General features: G+C 41.5%; 1 protein-coding gene across 3 annotated transcripts in view; it reads left to right on the forward strand.

The window, feature by feature from the left end:
- Positions 1–12,568, forward strand: part of KANK1 (KN motif and ankyrin repeat domains 1) — a 189,456-nt gene that overhangs the window by 124,127 nt on the left and 52,761 nt on the right. For 2 of the 3 annotated variants that reach the window (XM_053924038.2, XM_045191132.3), the window contains exon 3: positions 6,086–6,205. In XM_053924038.2, coding sequence (XP_053780013.1) covers positions 6,169–6,205 — 37 coding nt within the window. In that variant the 5' untranslated portion in view covers positions 6,086–6,168. Of the gene's footprint in view, positions 1–6,085; positions 6,206–12,033; positions 12,135–12,568 lie in introns of those variants that run through there. The other variant, XM_045191152.2, reaches the window with a different exon arrangement.

The raw sequence follows: 12,568 nt of genomic DNA on the forward strand, positions 1-12,568 counted from the left end.
TTTTAGCCCATGTGTTGACAGCGTTGCCCTTATGTATACTCTAGGAAAGACCCGGATGTACTTCCATGGCGTGGAGTGCACGTGGGTGGGCAGGCAGAGCCTGTGGGAGGGCTGGACACACCCCTGCCCACTTTTGTGCACTCGGAGGCAGATCTTAACCTGGGAAGTCTTTTCAAATAAGGCAGAAAAGATAAGTAAGGAACTGACTTTTAGTACCGCTAATCTGTGAGGCACACTGTGACCTAAATTATCATCGGACCCAAAGCACAGATCTCCTTAGGTTATTTTGGGAAATGAATGAGGTGGGGGTCTGCTTTGTTCATTGCTGTGTCCTCAGTGCCAAAAACAGTGCCTGGCATATCATGGGCTCTCACTCATTAAATGAATGAATGGATTTATTTACTGTTGTTTCTTCCATATTTTCTCATGTTGTCTGCATTTTAACTTGTTCCGGTGGTGTAAGTACTTCCTCCAGCCTCTTAACTATGTTACTCCAAGGAATAAGTTTGAAAATATGACAACAAATGCAGCATAAAATTTCTCTAATGGGCAAAACCCAACTGTTTTCCTACAATATAAATGAAAGCAAGTGTCCAGGTAAAATTGTAAATCAGATCTCGATTGATCATTGAGATTTCTCTTGACCTATACCCCACCCATACCAAAAAATTGAAGATTAGGAAAAGTATCTACTATATTTAAGGAGGCAAAGCAGAGTTGGGTCGTAATTAGGTAATTTGGTTGCAGAATAACCAAGAGCTAGTTAATATTACCCCACAGTTCTTGTAGTAGGAGCCAGTGTTCAAAACCAGCAGACGATAATCTGATGATGAACTGTGGCCAGAGTTTGCACTCAAAACATGCTTGTAATTAAATTCTTGACAGAAATATGTAGACAATCACAGATGGTATATAATAAATTAGAGAGGCTTTTGAATGCCTCTTTGAAAGACTGACTTAATTTAAAGAAAGAAATGAACTTCGCATTTCTCTACTAGGGTAAAAATGTGTGTGTGGGCGGGCGGTTTTCAGTTTGGTTTTTTGTAGAACCTACTCCCTTCAGATTTCCCTTTAGCACTGGGTCTCCTTCCTGATGTCATCTCTCTCTCAGGCAATCCCGTCCTTCTGCCTGAGCCCCCAGGGCAGCAGGCGGTGCTCCAGCCACAGTGCTGCCGCAGATTTGCCATGCACTTTCTCTTCTGCCTTTGCATGTGCTGTTCCTTCTGCCTAGAAGGACCTTCCATCTTTCTCACCCTCAAAAAGACTCATTTATCCTTTACCACTTAGACCTAGTGGTCTCTTGTGAATACATTTTTTGGCCACTCCCATTCTTTTTGGGCAACATTAAGACCTCCTTACGTGATTGGAATTGAACTGTGTGTACACGGCTGTCCTAGGCTTTCTCATTTTATTGTGTCTCTGTACCCTTCCAGCGCTAGTGTGTGAACTTGTGGGAGTGGCTCAGCGCTGTAGTGTACTTCATATCTCCAAAGAAATGGCCAGTACCATTCTAGAATGGTACAGATATTTAAAATATGTTAAAGTAATTAAAATACACATAGTCAAATAATCAATGGAAAGAAATAGGCTCAGGTGGTAGCAATGGCTACATTAGGACTGTGAGATAACAAATTATTTTTGTATGTTCTTTTCCAGATTTTAGGTAAAACTACTTATATTGCTTCCTTAATTTCATTAAGTGAAGAAAAATTCAATGATATGGTGTAAAAGAGATTCTAGAACTTTCACATCAAAACTGTTGTTTCCCCGGTCATAACTGTCCTTCGGAGCAGCAGGTTTCTTACTCTAATTATATTGCCCTCATTCTCTCCATTTTTGAAACTCCTGTGATTCTGCTGAGAGCCTCCCACCTCTCCTCAGTGGTGGAACACTTTTCCAGTTGAAAAAGTCCAATCCTTAATTTTTTGAAACAGTGAAATGACGTTCATAGCAGAGTGTAAGGAACAAAGCTTAGAAGAGAGTGTGCTGGTTAAATACTGAGACATTTCCTGGGTGCCATATTAGTACCTCCTCGGACTCTTACACATGCAACCTCAAGGGATAAAGCTGGAAATACAGTTGCTTTAAGAACAATATTACATAAAGTTTTGAAACTTAACTTTCTCTCTGAAAGAGATTTGAGCAGTCAGCCTATGCATCCCTGAGGTGACTGCCCGGAAAAGGACCACACTCACTGGAGCCTGTAAATTCTCACTTAAAGCAGTGGCTCCCTCCCTCTAACAACCCCCCTCCCTGCCCCCCCCCCCGCCCCCCCACTGCGGGGCTGCAGCATGAGCTAGAGGGCTCCCTTAGCTCTGAATGCAGCTCTGTCACTCACTAGCTGTGTGTCCTTGGCAAGTTCGAAACCTCCCCATGCCTCAGTTTCCTACCTATAAAATGGGGAAAGAGAATTTTAATACTTAACAGGGTTGTTCCGAGTTTTCAATAAGGTAATACCTAAGGGCCTTAAAAAAGAAGTGCCTTGCGTGTAACATAATTTTGCCAGTTCTAAGATACGTGTATTCACATTTTAACACTTCTGAAATGAAGATGCATCTTATAACTCATGTAATTTTTTTCAAAAGCATCTTACCACCATTTACTTAGCAATAACTTTTTTTTTTTACTTAAGAATAGCGTGCCTTAAAGTAGGTTGTTTTAGGTTTCAATAACTGATAGTAGTCAGGGCTCGATCAGTGGTAGCTGCCCTCAGCCTTGTCATGGGCATCATTGTCTGGGTTCTAACCAAGACAGTGGCGTCTGGTTGGCTGGTGGTGCTAGCCAACTCAATTTCATCTCTTTGTTTTTATTGATGTATTTTTCAAAAAGACCCACTGAGCTGTTTTTTATATTTGTTTTGTCTTTAACTGATGGAAAGTATTTAGGGTTAATTCGTATAATGTCTGCACTATTCTCTGCACTATACTTGGGAAGCTAACTAACATGTTTTTCAATGCAGATTAGTCTCTTGAAATAAATAGAGAAGACAAATTCTTTTCTCTATTGACGTGTTTTCCTAAATCCTTTCGAAGAATTGCTCTTTCTTAGTAAGCAGAACTAAAGCCACCATTGTACCACTCAAGATTTACTGGTTTGCAGGTCTTCTCTGAGGGAAAAAAGAAGCAGTTTATTGATCTGTAACAGAGAATGGATCGTGGCCACACCTCTTCTGGTTTATACAATACACTGACATAAGAATCTCCACGTCATTAAGAAGACTGAGTCCTTCCAATTTGAGGCCACCTGTCAGGCATGAACAATAACTGGGAAAAATCGATACACAATATAAAACTTGTTTTTGCACAAACACTGCCGGGATCCATGCCCAGCGATAGGCATGTCTTGTTATTTTACCGCTGATAGACTTGTAGCTCCAAATTTTAGGCCCCCCTCATTTTGATTTTTATTGTTCAGTTTGCAGGAGGGTGGGGGAGACCAAATAGGATCTGAAGTAAAGATCTTCCGCTGGGTGGAAGGGATTCATTAACAAGAGAGAACCTTGGGCCAAAGTTTATTGAGCTTGACTAGGAAGATTCTGGGCACATCTCCATGCAGATACCTTGACAAGTACTCCATGCATCCATAGCACATGCAGCTTGCTTCTTCTTGCCTTCTGCTTGCCCTCCAGAGGTTGAATAGTGGTATTTACACACCACACCACTGTGAAGCAAGAGTACAAACACACCAGGCTAGAAAGGGGCTAGTAAACAGGGATTTCGCTTAGGTTTTTGATGTTGTTGGCTTTTAAAAGTATAATTAGCCGAATAGTTCCAGAAGCTGGGCTTCTTTCCTTTGCCCTCGCATCTCCCCATCCCCCCTCCCTCAGTCCTCCCAGTGCCCATTTGTTTCTTTTCTGTTTTACATGTATAGTCATTCCTGAGCTCGAAGATAATGCTCACTCTGTCCCTAAAGCCTGCTTTTGATTCAGCTAGCTCTGCCTGTGCACAGAAGTTTTGCTGTCCAAGTTCAGTGCCCTGGACTGAACCAGCGCCCCTTTCCAACAGAAGCTCAGGTGATTGCCACATAGTCAGAGAGATTAGAGCTATCCTGCCCTTCTGTGAGCTGCCAGACAAACAGGGCCAGCGAGGAGCAGGGAGGCCTTCAGTGGAAGGTGAAGAATTGGGTCTCTGCCTGTGAGCTGAGCAGTAGTCATGGTAGCTGGAAGAGCCATGGAAGCCTGGGAAGCACGCCTGTCAGAAGCAGCCTGCGGAAGAACCGACTCCTACAGTTTGCACTGAGTTGCTTTCATGGTAGCTAGCTCTGAACCCTGGTACAAACCCATTCTAACAGTGAGGAAAGCGTCACAAGCTAAGCAGCAAGAAATTCTCACCCTGTGTGATCAAAGTGATCAGCCATTTCCTCTTCTTCCTTTTTATTTACTTATATTTCTGACCTCCTAGCATCTCCATGAGTGGGGTCTGATAGTTTCCTTTTGCATAGCATTTTTTAAATACTTTTTCCTTTCTTCAATGGCTTCTAAAGCAAATAAAACCAAAGACAGGAAGTATCTAATTTTTTAAAATAATTATTATTACTAAAGTAGTAAAGGAGCTAAAATCATAGTCACACATCCCTCAGGCAACCACATTTTGGTGTATTTACTTCTGATTGTTTCAAATGTCTAAATATGTACATATGTATTTTTAACAAAATTAGGTTTATGATGGAATAGTTTTTTTAATCAATGTACTTGGAGTATTTTTCTGTATTATTAAAAACTTGGGAATGATTCCGGGGGCTGCATTGGATTCCAGCATATATGGCTATGTTGTTATTTTAGCCTTCTGCTGCTGTTGGGAAGCCGTGGAGAATTTTGAATTGACACTTCCTTTTTGGAATTTGCTGGGTTCAATGTCTTCTGATTTTGTGGGTCTGAAGTTAGAATTTGGGCACAAGGGAAATGGAATCTCTCTCTCTGGGTCATGCTTGCTTTTGCAAAGGTTGGAGCAATGTTTGTTTCCTATTCTTGTTTTTTTTAATTTGTTTTAAATTTTGTGATTATGATATAAGTCATGTTATAGTAATCTCAGTTAACTTTTAAATAATCGGTGTAAAATAAGAAATATGTTGCCCAACATACACCCTACTATTTCACAACTGTGCCATTTGACATTGATCCAACAGGACAATGGGAAATATTGAAGACTTTTTTGTTTGTAAGAGGGGGACTAATTAGATTAGATTTATGTTTTACATGGAAGACTTGAGGTATCTCAAAAAAAATGCCATAAAGTTAATCTTTTTTTAAAATGTGAACATTTGGTGTAACAACTGATTTCATGTTGAAATTGGGGGAATGAAATTACTGAACCAACTTGGAAGGGAGGGTAAGCTTAAAAACCAAGTTCGTGCGGTGCTACAGAATGATACGTATGAGGAGGTCCGTAGGGTTTGAAGACCACCTTCCTACACAGTCACATTTCTGGATAACCAGTTTCGTTTCTTGTAAGAGCATCACGTCTGGAGACCGGCTCTTGGGGCCTGTCTGCGGGTCACCCGTTGAGCGTTACTCCCTGCGCACAGAGCGGCCAAGTCCAGGGCCACCGCCACCTTGTCCACAGGCAGCTCTCCCTGCGTTTGCATTTGCTTTTCTCCATTAGCAGTTGTCTTTGTAAACAGAAGCCTGAGATTTAGTGTCGTACATATTTTTTGATATATTTATTGATTATGCTATTACAGTTGTCCCATTTCCACCCCTTCACTCAACTCCATCCTGCCCACCCCCTCCCTCCCACATTCCCCCCCTATAGTTCATGTCCATGGGTCATACTTATAAGTTCTTTGGCTTCTACATTTCCTACACTATTCTTACTCTCCCCCTGTCTATTTTCCACCTATCATCTATGCTACTTATTCTCTGGACCTTTCCCCCCTCTCTCCCCCTCCCAATCCCCTATTGATAACCCTCCATGTGATCTCCATTTCTGTGGTTCTGTTTCTGTTCTAGTTGTTTGCTTAGTTTTCTTTTGTTTTGGTTTTAGGTGTGGTTGTTAATAACTGTGAGTTTGCTGTCATTTTTACTGTTCATATTTTTTATCTTCTTTTTAAATGATCCATTTCGATGGGGCTCTCTTTGTTGTTTCAGGCCGAATGCGGATGGGCAGTTGACGCACAAGATTTGCATGACTCCTCACTCCTTTCTGGATCTGTCATCGGATTCAAGCCAGCATGGCTCACACCTCAAAGGTTAACGGCTGTGCGTCAGGTAACTGTGTTCTGGAGTGTGTGTGTGTAAGAGTATCTTTCCTCAAACTAATCTCATTTCTCTTTTAGTAAATGGACAGATAATAGCAAGTTGCCCAGATAACTAGAATTTCAAAGCAATTTCCTACTCATTAAAGTGGGGGTTTTTTGTTTTGTTTTTTAATCTCTTAGAGAATTTCCTTTTATCTTTAGAGTCTTCATGTACAGAAATCAGTTAGGTAAATTATTACCTGAGTCAATTCTATTGAAGTGTTGAAAGATAAATGTAAAATCCTGAATGCTGATGCAAGTATAATGTGTACTCCCCTGGCACTTCTGTATGAGGGATTGAGGAATGAGAGAGGGAATGAGTTTGGATGCCTAAAACCAATTCCTAGTATCTACTCCCAGGCGGTTTTGTTTGATGTTGCTACACAAAGGGAAAGGCAGTGGGGGAGAGAAGGATGTATTCTCTAAAGTGACTTTCCGAGACCAGGTTATGTGACAAGCCATATTATGAATCATGACGGCTTGCATTGTACTTCTTATTTTGGTTATATTAGAGCCCTATATAGTTTGCATATCTATCCAATATTACTTATATGAAATTTGGAGGAAATTGATAGAATGAATGCAGTACGTAAACCGTGAAAACGGTGGGGGAGCACTTCTGAAGCTGACAGCAGGGGGAAAAGACCTCTGAAGTGGGTACACCAAACCCATGTATGTGATTTTTCTTTAAAAAAGCAGTCTTTTTTATTATAGTTGGCATATAATATTGTATTAGTTTCAGGTGTACAACACAGTGATTCGACATGTACATATCTTAAGATGTGCTCACCACACTCTCTAGTAACCATCTGTCACTGCAAATTTATCCCACTATTACCGACTGCATTCCCCTTCACCTTTTTCACTCATGTCTGCACTCCCCTCCTCTCTGGCAACCATCGGTTTGTTCTTGGTTTCTATGAGTCTGTTTTTGTTTTTAAAAAATTCCACGCGTGAGTAAAATCATGTAATGTTTGTCTTCCTCAGTCTGACTTACTTCACTTAGCATGATAATACCCTCTAAGTCCACCCATGTTGTTGCAAGTAGCAGGACTTCATTCTTTATTATTGATGGATAGTATTCCACTGTGTGGATGTGGGTGTATCTGTGTATCATATAGTCACTATCCATTCATCTACTGACGGATCCCTCAGTTGCTTCTATATCTTGGCTGTCGTAAATGCAGTGAACCTAGGGGAACATAGGTCTTTTCAAATTAGTGTTTTCTTTCTTTTCTTTTTTTTTTTTTTAGGATGAATACCCAGAAGGGGAATTGCTGGGTCATATGGTACTTCCATTTTCGTTTTTTGAGGAATCTCCATACTGTTTTCTATAGTAGCTGCTTCAGTTTCCGGTCCCACCAACAGTGCACCAGGGTTCCCTTTTCTCCACACCCCCTCACCAGCACTTGTTCTTTGTTGACTTGTTAATAATACCCGTTCTGACTGGCATGAGGTAGTATCTCGTGGTTTGTGTTTCCATTTCCCTGATGATTAGTGATATTGAGCATCTTTTCATCTGTCTCTTGGCCATCTCTGTGTCTTCTCTGGAGAAATATCTCTTCAGGTTTTCTGCCCATTTTTTGATCCAAGTGTTTATTTTTTTGTTTATGTGTGAGTTCCTTATATATTTTGGATGCCAACCTCTGATCAGATATCATTTGTGAATATATTCTTCCATTCGGTAGGGTTTTGTTTTGTTTTGGTTTGTTGGTTTCCTTTGCTATGCAGAAGATTTTTAGTTTGATGAAGTTCCATTTGTTTATTTTCCTGTTGTTTACCTTGCTTGAGATATATCCAAATATATATTACTAAGACTGATATCCAGTAGTTTACTGTCTATATTTTCTTCTGGGCTATGTTTACTGTCTATGTTTTATGGTTTTAGGTCTCACATTTAAATCCTTAGTCTATTTTGAGTTTCAGTTTTGTATATGGCGTACATGTAATGAGGGGGGACCCCAAAAAACAGAATTTACTTAAAAAATTGTGTGTTTATTCTTACATGTTTAAACTTCAGTCACCTTCAGAGTAGTACTCTCCATTTGATGCAGTATACCAATAGAAACTTTTTCCCACTGCTCAAAACAAATTTTGCACTATTCAATTTTGATGCCTTTTAGTGCTTCTGTGGTTTTTTGTTTCACCTTTTCCACATCAGCAAAACGTTTCCCTTTCAGGGCTTTTATCATCCGGGGAAACAAAAGAAAAAATCACTGGGGTCATGATGGATTTGGTCAAAACCTGCTGAACACTCAGTGCAGTGTGGGCAGGTGCACTCGTAAGTCACTCATCATGAAATGGGCAAATGCACTGAACGAGTCTTCCAAAAAAGATGAACTGAAGCCAAATGCAGCTTCTCACAACAATGCCAGCTGGTACACTGATACAGATGGGTTCCTAGAACACTCACCTAGTGGAGGAAGCCTGTACTACAAGAGACCTGCGCTCTAGAAGATAATTTGGGGGGATTTTGGGGGTCCTACCTCATGTGACTTTTTATTCCAGCAATCCCAGCTGCAAGTATCTGTTCTGGCAAGAATATGATAGTTTGCCAAAGACCACACCCAAATAAACTCAGTTTTTCATTTCTTCCATTCTTTTGCTTGTCCTTTCTACTCCCCGACTTCTTGGGACTTTTCTAAATTCTCCTCAGGTCAATACCTAACATTTAATGAACACTTACTGCGTACTGTGGTGCCCAAGGTGCTTTACCTGCATTATCATAATCATAATCGTCACAGCGATCTTGCGATTGTGGTGTTATCACCACCGGCACCACCGTCCCTGTGTGGCAGCACAGAGTACTTGATAAGGAAAGACACTGAAAGAACCATTGTGAAATTTCTTGAGGGTTGTGGGCGAGTTTCACTCGATCCTGTGATGCTGTGACCTCCCTTCCTTTTCCTGCCTTCTCTTCCATTCACATGCGCAGAGGAAGCAAGGCTTGGAGCTGCTGGGGCCTCAGCCCTCAGCCCTCTGGGCTCTCTGACAAGATCTGTTTTCAAGGGTTTGTATATCTACCCCATTTGTCCCTAATTCCTTTTATAACTTGACTTGTTCTGGAGTGTCTCTTTTCTCTTTGTCCCTGAGGTCTGATGATCTGGCTATAACCTCTCCTCTTCACCTACATCCTGCCTGTCGAGTCTGGGCTCTGAGTTTGAATGCAAAGGAAAGCTCTTTAATTCGTGACTTCTGGGTTTCAGGGTATGGATTATTAATGTACACAGGTATCTGGACCAGACGAGAGAGGGCTTCTGTTTATTCTCGTCACCGTGACCTCTATAAGCCTGTAAGCAAATCCGATTAGAGGCTCAGTCATACACAATTAATGGCACACGTGTGTAGATATCTAAACATAAATGCATATGTCTACATATACATGCAAGTATATGTACATACATGTGATAGTATAGAGCATGAAGTATGCACATGTAGTATTGTCTGAAAAAAATAAAGCAAGAATAACTGATAATACTGTCGCCCAGAAATAAATGTTTTGCTTATTTTGCATATAGTATTTAAATTTTATATATTTCACATAACTGAGATTATGCTTATAAAAATCATTTTAACTTTTTTAAAAAGTCAAATTCAAACAATGTACAAGTGTATGCTGGTTATAAATACATCATTTCGAAATGTAATTAGGACAGTATTTACAGGCCCCAGATTAGGAAGGGATGAAGAGGGCTTTGGGGCAGCTAATGAATGCTGGTTATTAATCTTTCCCATAAGAAAAAGGTAAATTATTTGGGTAGTTTAGGAGTTTTAAATGTGGAGTAAATGATGTTTTTAAAAAATTTTTCCAAAGGTAAAGTACACTATTAAATACGCTGTTTAAAACTGTACTTCCCTAGATGTGTTATGCCCAAAGGGGGCCTCCCACCCTCTCCCCTGAAGCGTCCCTGCCGTGGGCTCCGTGGGTCACGAGGAGAAATCCGTGGTGAAGCTGGGGTCAGGGCATCGGCAAAAGAGGTGCAAGAGGCAGTAATTGTGGTTTCAGGGATAAAGTAAAAGCAAAAGTAGAGCAGCTGAAAACAACACCACCTGGCCACCCCGTGCCCTGGGCCGCAGACACCATCTGAGGATGCATCACCCCACGTTCACGTCCCAGTTTAGAGTTTAAACTGGGGAAAGGGCGAGTCACAAGCCTTTTATACTCTGGGTCCCCAGTGAGTCCTTCAGTTAGATCCGATGAAAGGTGCTGATTTGAAAATAAGAGCAGTTAGTTAATCCTGTGCTTTGTAAAATGTATTACGATACATGTCAGACATGCAGATTCGTGAAGGTTATATAATAAGCACCATGTACCTACCACCTAGCCTATGAAATAAACCGCACCAGTGCATGGGAAATAGCACTGGGACCTGAGCGAGCCAGGCAGTGTTCTAGGCACGAGGGTAGAGCAGTGGACCAGGCGGGCAAAAGTCCCGCCCTCGGGAACCCTGCCTTCCAGTGGGAGTTAAGGGCTCCTGTGGACGGAGTCTCCAGATAGAATAGAGGTCATATTTGTACTTTAGAAGTAGTTTTGCTTCTCCGAAATTCAAATTTATCTGTGTGTCCTCTTTATTTGCTAGCCCTGGCAACCTGTTGCCTCCTGCTTCTTCCTGGGCACCCTGTCAGTACCAGTCACTTGTCAACGTTGCCTCTTCTCACCCGCTCCTTCATCTGACTTCTGAAGACTGATACAGTTTTTCAGTAATTGAAAAAAGTTTATTGTAGTGTTACTAAGAGCATCCTCACATCACTCGTTAATGTCATGAATAGGAGCGTCATAAATTGATCACGTCTGTTTTCTTATAGCTCCCTGGGCAGTAAGTGGGGGTCAGTGGTTAGGTAAACGGCCGTATTTCTGTGGAGGTTAGGGATGTGGACACTCAACTTTTTCCAAGTTTCTGAATCATGTTGTAAACTGGACACACTGATTGGTACCTCTCTAAACACTAATTAATGTTGTGAAACTTTAATTATAGCTTAGAATCTCTTGAGAAGCCAAATAATAAGTAGCTTATTTGTCAGATGAACATAATATCGGTCCTATCTCCTTCACGGGATTGTTGTGAGAAAAAATAAAACAAGGGCCATAAAGAAAACACTTGTTAAGAGGTGAGGCGTTGGTCAGATGTCCGAGCGCATCACTGTTCCTCACTGTTCTTCTCCTGCTCTCTCTGCCATGCAGTCCTGACCTAATAACCTCTGTACAGGTGCCATCGTGCCGGCCCTGTCAGACGCTGTCCTGAGTGTCACAGTTAAATGAAATAAACAGATGAGCATTATGGAGCGACTTTCTATGCCCGCCAACACCTTCTTTATTTTTGCTAATACTTGCCTTTGCTAGTTTATTGCAGTTTTCCCCTCTCTTGCTATTTCTCTTTCATAGCCTAAATATATACATATGTACCTACAAACATATATGTATATGTATATAGAGAGTTTTTTTTCCAGACAGATCCATAATTTACTTATTAAAGTCCTTACTGAATTGCATTAAAATGTGGTTGTCATTTTAAATTAATGTAATACATTTCGTAAAACCTTTGTGACGCCAGTCAGTTGTTGGCTCCAGGTTTTGTCTCCGTGCTCATCTTAAATGAGGTACAAAGGCCATTGATACCCCCGGTCAACCAGGCAGAGCCGGAGACTCCCGGCAGAGCAGGTGGAGCGCTGCAGCACAGTGCGGCCCACTCTCGGTTGTGTAAATATTTTTTCTGGGCAAGAGCATTTCTCAAACAGAGCTCTGAGCCCACTGCCGTGACCCTGACAGCAGGAATTGCGTGCTGTTTGTCAAGTACAAGACCAGTTTACACTGACTGGTCTGGCTGGAACCAACCTGCTGTTTTCTGAGACCACCTGTAAAGAAAGCCCCGGAGCACAGCAGAGGTGGTGTGTTCTTGGTGGTGAGTCTCAGACTTGGCATCTGCATCGGCGCTAGTTCAAGGGCCCAGGGTGAGCTGATTAGAAACCAGGGCTGCTTTTGTTTGTGGGTGCCCATCATGGCCTCCCAGGGTCTCTGGTTCAGTTTGCAAAGGGATCGAGTGTGTGCTCATAGTTGTGCTTTGCGTTCCCCCATAAGTGGTGTGTTCAGTGATGTATCAGGAGAGCTGACAGGGTAGAACACAAACCTGGAAGGGCTAGAGGGGGCGTCTTTTTGATTTTACCTGTGCCCTACTTTCAGGTGACAAAAACTATTTGTCCAGCTCACACAGTTAATGGCTAAGCCAGAAGTTCAATATGGAGAGTCTTTTTTCTTTGTTGAAGGCATTCTGTTGACATTAAAAATCAGAAGTGTGGTGTCTGTGAAGTTATGATTAAACAGATCAAGGGAAAGTAT

This window comes from Desmodus rotundus, chromosome 1, assembly GCF_022682495.2.
Source record: "Desmodus rotundus isolate HL8 chromosome 1, HLdesRot8A.1, whole genome shotgun sequence".
In the NCBI taxonomy this organism is placed as follows: domain Eukaryota; kingdom Metazoa; phylum Chordata; class Mammalia; order Chiroptera; family Phyllostomidae; genus Desmodus; species Desmodus rotundus.